The sequence below is a fragment of the Rhinopithecus roxellana genome, chromosome 14 (genome assembly GCF_007565055.1).
Source record: "Rhinopithecus roxellana isolate Shanxi Qingling chromosome 14, ASM756505v1, whole genome shotgun sequence".
In the NCBI taxonomy this organism is placed as follows: Eukaryota; Metazoa; Chordata; class Mammalia; order Primates; family Cercopithecidae; genus Rhinopithecus; species Rhinopithecus roxellana.
This window is the reverse complement of record NC_044562.1, coordinates 78976759-78991011: the sequence shown is the minus strand read 5'-3', so window position 1 is coordinate 78991011 and position 14253 is coordinate 78976759. Positions and strand designations below refer to the sequence as shown.

The following is a 14253-nucleotide window of genomic DNA, read 5'->3' as shown; positions in this document are numbered from 1 at the left end:
CCCAAATGACCATTATCTACTGTATCTCCCATGTGGTCAACAGCTCCCTACTCTAAGCCTCTGGTTCCAGCTCTCCCCACAGTCATGCTAAGTGCCGCCATACTTCTGTGCCTTCATTGCTCCCTCGGCGTCAAGAACCACTGCCTGGTTGCAACCCATTCTCCGCCTACTAGAAGGCTTGTCATCCTTCAAGGTCTACTGCAAATGTTACACATTCCCTTAGAGCTTTCCGTGTCCTTTCAAAGTCAGAATATTTTGTCAATTCTTATAATGCTATTTTTAAATTCCTAAAAGTCTTGCTTGTTTGGAATTAATTTTAAATCCAGTGTTGTTCATTTGAAGACCACAGAATAAAATACAAACAGTATCCTGCACACTAAATATAGGTCAGAGCTATTTCTCTTCCTCACTGAGATCCATTGTTTTTCAAATGTTAACATATGAAATCAGAAGATGTCCTAAATCAGAAATCTTCCATTTTGTCAGACCCTGACATTAACAAGAACAATGCTGCATAGAAGACACGTGCCATTTATGAATACTCACCCACGAGCAGGATCAACAGTTATGCCAATTGGAAAGCCAACTCCAAGAGCTGTCCCATCATTGGCAATCAGTGTTTTTCTGTATCTGATATTTCCGTAGAGTGTCAAAACCTATAGCATAAAATAACTTATTAGAACTGAGTTTCATAAGGGGAACCAAAGGAAACTGAGATGAAGGAGAACTTATAAACAAAACAAATTCCAAAGCACAATTAGGGACGAATGAGAGAGGGTTTGCATGAGATTTCAGATCATCTCTATTGCACTTCAGGGAAATGAGGACATTAGCTCAATAGAAAATGAGAGTAAGAGAAGCAAAATCACCTCCCAAGTTCCTACTTCCAATTCACCTAAAATTTCAGGAGGGAACATTTTTATGGATAAAAGGAAGACTCAGTTGGGAAAACATACAGAGCCACCGCCTGAAGAAACTGCAAAAATCCTTCAGGAAAGCTAAGAGAAATCTCTGGAAGAGACAAATGAGAACCCACAGCTTTCCTGCACCCCGATGACCAGGCCATGGCACTTGGTGGCCAATTACTGCCAACACAGTTGATCAAAATAGTCCAAATTTACTCAGAGGTACAGTGAATTCTGTTCCAAGTCAACAACCTAAGCTGAAACACATGAGCTGAAATCTCTGCCCTGCCAGTCCTGACTGTACAACCTGAGGCAAATAAATTCACCTCTCTGAAATTGATCAGTCAAATATGGATGAAAGTATTATCTTCTGCATCGACCTCAGGTCTAAGAGATAATACAGGTAAAGCACTTAGCACAGCACCCAGCACAACTGTGTTCAATAAACTTCTATTGTTTAATTGGTCCATCTACTGGTCACTTACTATGTATGAGGTATTGGAGCAAACATTATTGTATGATCCTTACAATTCTGTGAGGTAGATCCCATCATTTTTCTCAATACAGATGAAGAAAGAGGCCTAGAGAGGTTGTGGCTTTCCCAAGGCTGTTTGTGATTATTACTGTTATAATCGCAGTGCTAACAGGGCCCTGATACAGCACATAAAAATACGGTTTATTGAACTAGAAGGAAGTTTCTTATGGTAATGAAGCTATTTAATACGTACCTAAGACAGTCTAAGAGACAACTAGTAAGAAATCAGAAAATGCCTGTTGATTTTTGCATTAAGATTTTTCTATAAAATCGCTTTTCAATACAAATAGATTATCTGTGTTTCTCCGTCTCTCATGCATGTGCACATGTGCACATGCATACACACACACACACACACACACACACACACACACATTCTTCTTCTCTCCGTCATTCTTTTCCCTAAATTTTTTTCTCTCTATTGTCTGGTATCTTTCACTCCTGCTTGGACTAAGGTAACTTTTCTTTTCTCAGTTTGCCTCTTTCTGCTACAATTTCTCTCCTTTTCCTACGACTAAGGATCTCTTTGGTTCAAAGTTCCTTTTCTTGTTTTCTGGAATATGCAGAGCTCTCTCTCTCACGGCCACTCTGTAGGCTTCACAATTCAGCTATAAAATTTCTTTTAGTGGATGGGCACACAGCTACCCCTAGTGGATAACAGTTTCTTCAATGTTTCTCTTATTTTCAAGTTGGAGTTAAACGCAAACTACTCTTAGGCAGGAAGGCATATTATACAGGTAAACAGATAGTGAATACGATTCCTATTTTCTTAATTAATCCAACAATCACCCGGAAGAATTACTTACAATTTAAATGACCTAAGGGGAAACATTAGTAAAACCATTAAAAGGGCAATTTGCCCTTGGGTCATTATTCTCATAGGTCTTTTATGGATCTTCTAAAAATATTGATCATTTGAGGGAAACAGCGCTCTGTATTTACAGGATACCTCAGTGTTATGAAGTACTTTTACTTACTCAGCCATAAATTCCACTGTACAGATGAGAAAACAGAGGCTCAGAGAAGTTAATTTGTCCAAGGTCAAAGAGTCAAATAGCTCATGAGTGGAGAAAATGCAGTGCTGTCCCCAGTCACAAAATGCATTTCCATGTTTCAGGGTCTTTGTTCAACTGTTTTTCTCTGCCTGGGACACATTTTCCCTATGTCTTCATTTGGCAGAAATAAAAACAGTAGTCCCCCCTCATCCCTGAGGGACACATTCCAAGATCACCAATGGATGCCTGAAACCTCAGATAGTACTGAACTCTACTATGTTTTTTCCTACACATACACACCTACGATAAAGTTTAATTTATAAATTAGACACGGTAAGAGATTAACAATAATCCGAAAATAGAACAATTATAACAATATACTGTAATAACAATTATGTGAATGTGGTCTCTCTCTCTCTCGCCTTTTAAATATCTTATTGTGCTGTACTCACCTATTCTCAGGCCACTGTAGGTAACTGAAACCTCAGAAAGTGAAACCCTCGGATAAGGAAGGATGTATTAGTCATCTTTCAAGACTCAGCTCACAAGTAACCACGAATGGGAAGTCTGCATGCTCTCTCCCCTCACTTATACCTCTGCTTCCAATCACTAGCACTTTATATTCACTGGCCTTATCACACTTATGACACTGGAGCACAGGTATTTGTTTATGTATCTATCTCACAGATATGTGAGCTACTTAAAGACAGAAAGAAAACATGTTTTATTCATCTTGGAATAGCCAGGACCAACTGATCCATAGAAAGCATTTCCTAGTGCTCATTAAATGAATGAATAAAATAAGCAAGCAACCCAGATTCAAAGCAAGGTCTTTGGACTCCAAATCAGAATAATTTTCCTCTGTACCTCACTGCATCGGGGCATAATTAGAAACTTTTGGTTCATGTGGTTAAAGTGGCCTTACCAATCCACACACACATGCATGCTCAGTTATTCTCCAACTGGCTGCTGTTGCAATTGTACCTAACACTAATGGGAAAGACACGTTCCCTGCTTTTGGAAAACTATCAGTTTAAAAGAAAAGAACCCCATTTACTAATCAAGAGACCAAGAGATAAAATAAGAGCATATTAATTGCCGTTTGGAATTAAGACAGCTTTGTACTGGGTGGACTCTAGAGAGATGTGAGTTTCGTAGTAAGTGTCTTAGGCAGTAGATGTTGCCGATGTGTAATGGGAGGATGATAGTTTTAGTTGAAATCATGAAAAATACTTTCTGCCACTGTCAAAGAGGGTTAAATCAGTCTGGATTGCCAGAGTTGTAGTTTATAAAAGTGCAAACAGAGAATACTGCCTAGGAATTAGAGCAGCAAAGCTGACCATTTAAGACAATCTCTTAGCTTCTGTGGGCCTTGGTTTCCTATGTAAAAAAAAAAAAAAAAAAAAATAGAGCTTGAACAGAGGAGTCTCCAAGGGGCCCTTCACATTAACACCTGGTGATTCTACCTGGTTTGAGATATTTGTGCGTACTGCAAATTTCCCTCTCATCACGAATGGCTACCACACCTGCCTGACCTCAGGAATGTTGCGAGGATTAAATTAGATGCTAGTGAAAGATCTTTGTAAACTCAAGCACTGTTCCAGCGAGAGAGCTCTTTTCTCTGCCTGGGACACCTTTTCCCTATTTCTTCATTTGGCAGAAATAAAAACAGTCGTCCGCACTCATCCATGGGGGATACATTCCAAGATCACCAATGGATGCGTGAAACCTCAGATAGTACGAAACTCTACATAGGCTGTGTTCTTAGTCTACAGAGAGTGCTTTTTAGTGTAGACAGGTGCTCTAAATTAGCCACCAGGCTGCTGTGTGCCTTCCTCATCTTCAGTATCTTTCTGAATGCTCCAAAGAAAAACCGGCTTGCCAGCTGGTGCCCACCTAAAGCAGTGGATTGTCAGGGCTCTGCTAACTATCCCCCACCAAAACCTTCTCCTTGCTTTGAGAAGTTTCACTTTCAAAATTATTATGAATTAATAATCCCTTCCATGTTTTATCCTTCTCTCAGAGTGGAGCAAACCAACACTAGTCAAGTTACCTCTGACTTCCTTCATGTGATTTCATACCTGTGCCTCATCTAGAATTTCTTCTGGGAATTAGAGTAAAAAGAACATTTATCTTGAAGAAGAGAGTATCAAAGGAATTAGAATCGAGTTTCTACTTTCTGTTTTGCTGTTAGAAAAACTGTACTGGAGCCATAGAAAGATTTCCATCTAAGAACAGAGGCAAACTATAAATTTGGTTGAGAACTGAAATAGCATTGAAGATTAGATGAGGAAACATAGTAAAAATTCCCTGCTTACCATAATCTTCCCTTTATGTTGAATTCCCTATGTAACTTTTACTGATCTTCTTATATATTATTTTTTAAATTACCTAAAATACTTTTATAGCAACAAGGTAGTATTGATAATTAGGAGGAAACAAAATAAAGCAATAGAAAGTTCAAATAATTTATTTTTGCCAGCCAGACGTGGTGGCTCATGCCTATAATCCCAGCACTTTGGGAGGTTGAGGCGGGTGGATCACTTGAGGTCAGGTGTTCAAGACCAGCCTGGCCAACATGGTGAAACCCCATCTCTACTAAAAATACAAAAAATTAGCCAGGCATGGCAGCACACACCTGTAATCCCAGCTACTCAGGTGGCTGAGATGGGAGAATTGCTTCAACCCAGGAGCTGGAGGTTGCAGTGAGCAAGATCGTGCCACTGTACTCCAGCCTGGATGATAGAGTGAGACTTTGTCTAAAAACAAACAAAAAAATTCAGGTGGTTTTCCTCTTTCACTTCAGAGACTTTGATAGTTAACACTAATATATTTTCTCTTTTTCTTCTTGCTTAAAAATGATTCCAAAAACCACATGAGATCTATTCCTGAGACTAGAGTTTACATCAGTTTAAATCCAATGTTTGTGTAAATAGTATTATAGAATCATTACCTCAATTGACTGAGTTCTAGGATTGGTAGAATAAAGGTTTCTTGAAACCCAATCTAAGGCCAGGTTCATAGAAGGCCCCACCATAGATACAGAAGCAAACACTGTCCTGTTAGTGCCATCTGTCTTCACTCTGTGAATTTCACCCTGGAAAGAAAGACAAGGGGAAGTGAGCAGTTCCAGGGCCACGGCTCCTACTAAGAACGCTTTCTTCACTGTGGCTACAGCCAGCTGCTGTATTTCTTGAACACGCCTTACACTCAGAGGAAAGGCAAACAAAGGTTCAGCACCATTGGGTAGGCTTCAAACAATTTTTCAGTGTGTCATTGGAATACACAAGGCTTACCATTCAGGCTATCTCCAGTACTGGCTACAGAGATAGTTCTTAGCTACCACAAGCATATGAGTCATAAGAAAAACCCAAGTCACAGATGTGGATCAGAAGGCTAGGAGTATATTTTGTATATGGGTGACAAACATGAAACACAAAGATCTTTCTTCTCTTCCTCCTTTATAGTCTCCTTGCCCTTTCCCTATTGTTACAGGTTTTTTCCCTGAAGGTTGAAGAAAATGTCCTATGAGGAAGAGAACTGGAAAAGTGTTCATTCTTACCCTAGAGGCAAATATTCTAAAGGATTCTAAAGGAAGGCCCCAGCACCACATCAAATGCTTTCACTAAATTCCCTTAGGGAACTACTACTTTTGTCTTGAGTTTTGATCGTTTTTATATTCGTCGAATATTTTCTACTAGCTTAAGACTTCTCTAGGGAGTTGCCTAGTATTTGTTGAGACCTTAATAAATCAATCCAATGCATAATCCCAGCAAGCATTGTGACTGCTGCTTCTTGGCATGTATACTGTGGTCAGAAGCAGGTAATTCAGTGCAGGGCGAATCACAGGCACGTCTAGAAAATACTTGCTGAATAAGTAAATAATACACAATAGCTTAAATTTGTTTCTCTTTCTAAAGCTAAAGAGTTTTATGATTTTTGCTCCAGACCAAGCTCACATTTATACCCCTCATTGAATCAAAAAACTTAGGGATAAATTTATTTCCACATCGTTTCCCTTTCACCCACACAACAAAAGTTTGCATATAAAAAAACATCAGTGCAGGCAGGCTCTTCAAGAATAAATTATATACTTTGAATGTTATTCAAAACTTACTGGATTTTCAACCCAATAGATGTATTGCTCAGCGTCATCAAATTCAACATCTAAACCATTCTGTATCCCTGCTATGGGGACCATAGCATCATTGCTCTTCACATCAGGATTGAGGGAGATTCCAAAAATTATATGTTGCCTTACAGTTATTAAGAAAGGTTGATCATCTGTGAAAATAGAAGAATATCAGTCAAAATCATATCCCACTATTCCCAGACATTTAGAGTAATGGAAGGCAGTAGCCTGTTACCATCATATGGGCTAAAATGACATTGCAGCATTGCAGCAATAAATATAATGTACTTCATCAGACAACCATGGGCCTTTCACAGGATTTCAGTGGGCTGCTGGACCACAAGACCTCCAACCCCACATACAACACTGTCTAGACTTTTTCAAGGCAGGTTGGTATTTATGTTACTCTTCATTGAGTCCTTACTTACACTGATAAACCACCCATGTTTGCTAAACCTCACAGACAGGACATTCTTCCACTTCTACACACAGACAAACCTCACTAACACTGATCTCAGGGAAAGGAGAGTTGAGTTTTGAAAAACAAAAAAGTGAAAAAAATCATTTAGACTATTCTTGTGAAAGGCAGCTTACTAGTTTTAAGAATGTTCAGAAAATAAAACAACACTACAAAGTGTTGCCTAGTATTTATTGAGACCTTAATAAATCAATCCAATGTATAATCCCATCAATTGTTACTTGAGTAGTGTCTCTCTTCCTCATAAGATTTTAACTCCCAAAGGTCAATGACTGTGTCTGATTTGCTTATTATTGTGTCCCAGGGCCTGGTACTCAGAGCCTGGCATAAAATATTTGCCCAATAAATGTTTGCTAACTAAATGGATGACCACATGACTACATCAACGTAGAAGTGAATATGTAAATAGTATCTTCCAAAGTTCTCAAAACTGTCTACACATTGTAATTTAAACATTCCCATAATATCTTAAACTATCAGTTCACTTAGCCACCTTAACAGATAATAAAAGTTCCTTTTTCAGAAACAATTTAATCTTTATCCTGATCCCCATCAAGAGTGGGGTTTTAAAATTCCTCTCTGAGAAAAGGAAAACTTTTGAATCTAAGTTTTGTGTTAAGATATATGTATAAGATATATCACATATTAAGACAAAGTATAAAATGATTAATCATTACATAACTTTCATAAGCTAAACATGACATTTTCATTATTTTTATAATCTGGGAAACTTTCCATCTTCAGCAGGATGACTTGGTCATTTTTTCTTCACTTATTTTTGCATCTCATTAGCTTTCCTTGTTCCTATCATTTCTATTACTGAGAAATAACCCAGTTTTTATTAACCTAGGACAATTTTAAATTTAGTCTAATGTAAATTTTGCAACTAGTAATGCTTTACATTTTTCAAGTACTGCAATGTATAGTCTTCCACAACAAGCCTGCAAAGTTGTTTTCAGCTGGAGCAAATGAGATTTGCAGGAGCTCTGTGACTTCTGCAGGAAACAGTAATAGGAGATGGAACCTGGCCCATTCACTTCCAAGCCCTTCCTCTCTCAGCTGCTCCACATTGCCTCTCTTCTGAACAACTGCAATTGCAATAAAAATCGCCTCTCATTGATTGAGAATGTGCGCCATACTGCATGCATCAGGTAAATATTTCCCTTAATTTATCTCCCTCAAGTTTCCTAAGTTTGTTTGTTAGACAGGTCCTCCCTCAGTTTGCAAATAAGACACAAAGAAATCAAGCAATTTAAACGAGGTCACACAACCAGACCTCCTGAACTCCAGAATCTACGTTTTTCATCACTACACTGCAAATACTGCAGGCCAGGTACTATTTATTGAGTATCAAATTACCACTCATTTCATTTGGTTTAACTGCAATTAAAAAAAAAAAAAGCTAGATTATGAGTTTCAGCTGTACCAAGAAATTATCTTGCGATGATATTTAACTATGTATTGATTATATGTTATTAATGTTCATTGGCTCAATAGAAACAATACCTCTGTCCCAGTTTTATGGGAGACTTTAAATTCTTACTCACTCAAAACCTGATTCTGCCCTTTTGAATGGCTCATCTCCCTTTGCTTAATTGGAGTAATTCTCAACCAAAGCATTGTTTAGGGCCTAAAAACTTTGCTTATCTCATCCATCATACATGGGCCTTCTTGACTCCTCCATGGCACTCTTCCCTTAAGCACCATCTGCTTCTACTCCTTCCTGGGGATCATGTCTCAAGCCCTTTATCTGATAACTGCTGGTGTACTGAGAACATTTACCACCAATGAACATTTGCAGGCAATGGACCAGAGAGCAGGATCTCCTGTAACTCTGTGCTGGCTGAAACTGTGAGCGTCATGGTGGGGGATGATGCCAGGGGAGTAATAGAAAGGAAGTGGCCAGTAAGACAACAGGTAGCACAGGGAGGTGCCTGAAAAGTGCTATATGGGAAAGCAAAAAGAATTGATTTCACACACTGCACACATATCTAAGGAGCAAATGGGTAAGAAACAGAGGACTGGGGAAGGAACAAAAATGGATATTGGAGAGTTTGTCATTCACTCAACATTTACTGAGTGCCACCATGTACCATGAAGTGCCACAGGCAATAAGCATACATCTATAGAACAGGTAGAGGCTTTATCGTCAAGGAACATAGCATCTAGAGGGCAAGACCAAGTATACGAGCCCTTACAATTCATTATGACAATGGCACGAAGGGGTAGGCACAGAGGCATCTAGGGTTGCATGGAAAGGAGTTCAGGAGGTGGTGACAGTTAAGTAGGTCAGTGTGTCTCTGTTTTTTGAAATTAAAGATCATCTCTTCATTTCTATTTTCCATGTCATAATCCCATTAATGTTAGTGTCAGTAGAGTCATGAAGACATTATAGCCAGGAATGAGAAATCAATGTTGTAATTGAATGACAATATATATGATCCCCAAACCTAGGTCCTCCTTAAGTCATACCCTGCACAAGCTGATCAGTACCGCAGCCTTCACTGGAGCAAGGACAAGGAGTGTTCTCTTATCTTGCACAAAATCACTGAAGCAAGTGCCTTGTGCCCGAGACTGAGTCAGAAGTCTATTTGTATTTGGAGTAATTTTAGGGGTGCTGAGGTGATGTTTGGCTTGAGTTTTGTTTGTTTATTTGGTTTTGGCATTGTGAGGAATATATTTTCTAAATAATTTAAAAAGTCTCATACAGAGAAAGCACTCACTATAACATAAAATTAGAAATAAATAGAACCATCTCATAATTGCCCTATCCAACTGTAACCACTATTGGCACTTGTGTGTTTTTGCTTCCAGACTTTTTTAATGCATGTTTTTACAGGGCCAATATTGTGCAGTATCTGCTTATTTTACTTAACAGTATCACAGAAGCACTTCCACATATATTCCAGCCACTTAGTAAACACCAGTTTAAAAGCTATTCAACAGTCAAATCAAGTAAAATGTTTCCACCTATAAATGTTAACAAGTTTTCTAAACTTCTTGTTGGGAAAAAAAATGTGGAAACCTTTTATCGGTTAACATATATTGGCAATCAGTTACTCAGCTGGTGCTCTGAAACCAGCTGGGAAATCCTAAAAAACAAGTTCAGTAAACTTCAGTTCAGTTGACTTCAGTAAAGTCAACCCATGAGAGAACCACTAGTGGAATTATTTGTGAAACAACAAAAGGCGCTATTTAAAATTAACACTTATCAATCATCATCAGAGAGTAATACTGATTACACCAACCCCCAATGTGCAATTCAACAATCTTTGTGTGCTGAAAGAATGCTTTGTATCTGAAATGTCTACAGCCCAGTTTAATCTTCTCCTGAAAGACTCTAGGGACACACTAAATTAAACAATGTCAACCAGGATTAGGTACATAATGAGTCTCTGAGGAAAAATGGCAAATGCCAGTCCCTCTGTGAGAATTACCAATAATTAAAATCTTTCATCATGAAAGTATCATTGCACAATATTACATGCTGATGGAATTTGCTTTTCAGTAAGCCTACATCTGCATAATATCTAAACACTAAAAGTTTCCTGAATTTAGTATATATTTTCCATTCTAGATTAGGACTAGATTTCCTTCTAGATTACGACTCTATTATCTCTTAATTTAGGAATATGTGATAATTAAACATTTAAGTTGAACTTGTCTACAACAATTTTCATCAGTATCAAAATATATTCATTCACTTCACTGAGAAATGAAAGGGAATTTGAGTTTAGAGTAAGTTCTTAGATTTTTAAGCAATAATGAATTATATTTTTAAGTGTATTATACACAAGTACACACTCCAGAAGAAATCTCTTTTGTGAACTGGCTGCAACTTTTCCTTCTTTTCTTACTCCCTTAAGTACTTGGTATAATCCTCCACATACTCTTCAATCGACCCAATAAAATATCTCTAGGATGAGATAAAGATTAAATTGCTCAAATAGTCACTTGTAATATCTCATACAGACACAATTCTCCTTCTTAAAGTATCAGATGGTAATAGTAACAGTACTGAAACTGGAGTCAGAAGACCCAGGCTAGAACACTCGTCAACTATTGGTTACAAGAATGAAAATGAGACAATGGAACCAGGTGCAGTGGTTTAGGTCTGTAATCCCAGCACACTGGGAAGCTAAGGCAGGTGGACAGTCTGAGGGCAGAACTTGAAGACCAGCCTGGGCAACATGGCAAAACCCCATCTCTACAAAAAATACAAAAATTAGCCAGGTTTGGTGGCATGTGCCTCTAGTCTCATCTACTCAGGAGGCTGAGGTGGGAGAATCACATGAGCCTGGAAAGTGGAGGCTACAGTGAGCTATGATTACACTATTGCACTACAGCCTGGGCATCAGAGCAAGACACTATCTCAAAAAAAAAAAAAAAAAAAAGCGTGAGAAAGAGACAATGGACATGAAAAATGAAGCTGTACACAAACGTTGAGAATGTTTACTTCTTAGGTGCAGAATTTGGACCTTCCCATTACCATGGATTGTCAGAGAAGTCTAACTGTACCCAGGTGAGAGAAAATGCGAGGTTACAGATTGTTCAATCACATGCACAGATAACATTAGTTCCATATACAGAAACTATATTACAACCAAGGCACTCAGTGACATCACCCCATACAACACACATCATTCTGCAGACACCTGAGGAATCAAAGGACACAGCACACGTTCAGTCGCAATTGGGTTTAGAGTTCCCACTGCTTGGCACAAACTATGACCAGATCCGTCTTCAGAGCACACATAAGGAGCATACTATACCTCTCAAGCAATTCAGGAGATCAGGAGACAGACTCCATCCTGAAGGACAAACACAGGAGTAAAAATGAGGCCCCTGTGAAGAAAGCAGGCACAGATGGCTACAGCGGGAAAAGGCACATGGATTCACAGCTGTATGAGAAAGAAAGAAAGCACCAGTGAGTGGAAAACCACCACATTAAAATCAAAACAGAGTCATGCTCTTAGCGTCTTCCCACAGGCCCCAGTACTGAGGGGCTTAAGTACGATGTTACCTCTGTTGTTTTCTTTTGTTTTGTTTTCACTGAACTACTTACAATTTCAACTTCCCTAGCATTAGGCTTTCAACTTAGCATTCATAAGGGACATGAGAGAGAAGAATGACTCAAGGTTACAGATCAATCCAGTCTATAACTAGATTATGAACAAACAGCCACTGAATAATCTGGAACTTGTAATAGAAATATGATGCTAAGTAATCTGTCTCCTTGCCTGACCTAAAAGAGATCTTTTTGCATTAAAATAAAAGTTGTGTGTTTGATGTGTGACCTTGTAGTTTACCTAGAGTTTTCCAGATTTGGTTAGATAATAATCTTTTATTTTTCTACTGATGATATCTCTGTGTGTCTCTGCACCTTGAAAATCAGGATTCTGTGTGGCCTCCACACACAGGATGTTCCATAGTTCTTATTACACATACCATGCTATTAATAGATTATTAATCCATTCATTCACCAGAAAAATGGTAGGTACTCACTGTATACCAAACACCATTCTAGGCACTGGGGACACTATAAAAGTGGAGTACATATTCGAGCAAAAAGGAACAGAACTAAACTGAGAGAGAGAGCGAGAGAGATTTCAGAACATGAGGGTAAAGAGCAAAAGAATTATGAGGGGGCAGCTATTTTAGGTAGAGTGGTCAATGAGGGCCTCCCTGAGAAAGTGACATTTGGGTAGAATCCTAAATGACACGCTGAGCAACTCATGCAGAGATCTGGAAGAGAGATGTTCCAGGCAGAGGGAAGAGCTAGCGCAGAAGCTGAGAGGCGGGAGTCGCCTGCTGTGCTTTTAGACCATAATGAAATCCAATGTGGCAACAGCGAGTGGGAGAAGAGAACAGGGAAATAGCAGCAACCACATGCTGAGGTGTGTGAGAAATAACTGCAGAGTTTTGAGAAGAGAGGATTAAGTGAAGATCAAGTGACTTATCTCCCTCTCCCACCAGAAAGAACAGTACGGATGCCAAATCTTTCACCTAGCCACCCATACCATGCACTTTAGGATGACTCGTGCTGGCTACAGCAGAGCACCTAGAAGGCAGTGCTGCCATAATAAACTAGTCCTAAAAGTAAGCTGCTTTCAATCACAGAGTGGTGGTGGTAAGAGGATCAAAGGCACTATCAGTTCTGTACTCCATTTGTCAGCTGAGGAAATGGAGACTCATGTGAGGGTCACAGAGGTAGTAGCCAAATGCTGAAATGATATAATTCAGATGTGCTGTTGTTATATCCAAGGTATGAGTTTTCCATGGTAAATAAAAGTAATGGCAATGTCAGGACTGGGGAAAGTATAGAGTGGGGTGGTTTGTAAAGAGAAAAAGAAAATGTATTGCCCAAACAAATGGGTCTGTAACAGTGTGCATTTAGCATTCCCAGAGTCAGTGTTTTCCAAGCTACTCCCAGGCAGGAGGTTTCTCTGCACCACTCACAATTTGGTTGTTTCGAAGGATGAACTGCAACAATCCCAAGGGGCCATTGAATATTATACATTACAACTGACTGGTTCCCTCCATGCCACTTGTTGGCTCGCATAACCCGACGAGTAGCACGGTCAGTCCAGTACACAGAGTCTTCAAAGAGAGTTAGAGCATAGGGATGCCGTATAATCTGTGAGGCAGAAGAGAACAGTGAGACTTCATCCAAAAATCAAAGCCAAGGTGCACTGAGTCAAAGAGGATATGTGCTCAAGCAGATGCTTTCCTTTAGCATGTCATTATTAAATAAAAACACAAGGAAGTCATAGTACAAAAGAGCGGCAAAAAATACACAATTTATCCTATATCCCACTAAACCATTCAAGATCCTTTCACATACACGTGTCATTTATTCTTTATGTTTGTCTGGGTAATTACAGTGGGCATCTATTTTACAAATGAAAACAAAACTGAAGCACAAAAAGCAAGATGACATATCAGGATCACCTACTAGTTAGAAGTTAGATGGAACTAGAGAGCTTAGAGACTCCTCATCTCCCACTCCCACACCCCAGCCCTCACTCCATCATCAGCACCTTGTGCCTGCTAGTTCCACTGTCTTGTGCTGCCACTCACTGATTCACATCAATCTGTTACAGTTTAGGTGCATCTTTCCTTCAAGTCATAGCAACTATACAATGGCAATTTTTTCTTTTTTTAAAATTATTTTTTATTTATTTTTTTTAAATTTTACTTTAGGTTCT

At 38.9% G+C, this 14253-nt stretch overlaps 1 protein-coding gene across 1 annotated transcript in view; it reads right to left on the bottom strand.

Annotated features, from left to right (window-relative positions):
• LRP2 (LDL receptor related protein 2) overlaps positions 1-14253 on the bottom strand; it is a 227082-nt gene that overhangs the window by 101905 nt on the left and 110924 nt on the right. Inside the window, exons 31-35 of the mRNA XM_030916829.1 lie at positions 13505-13682; positions 11818-11946; positions 6553-6719; positions 5389-5532; positions 547-656 (exon numbers count right to left, since the gene is read on the bottom strand). Of these exons, the coding sequence (XP_030772689.1) occupies positions 547-656; positions 5389-5532; positions 6553-6719; positions 11818-11946; positions 13505-13682 (728 nt within the window). The remainder of the gene's footprint in view (positions 1-546; positions 657-5388; positions 5533-6552; positions 6720-11817; positions 11947-13504; positions 13683-14253) is intronic.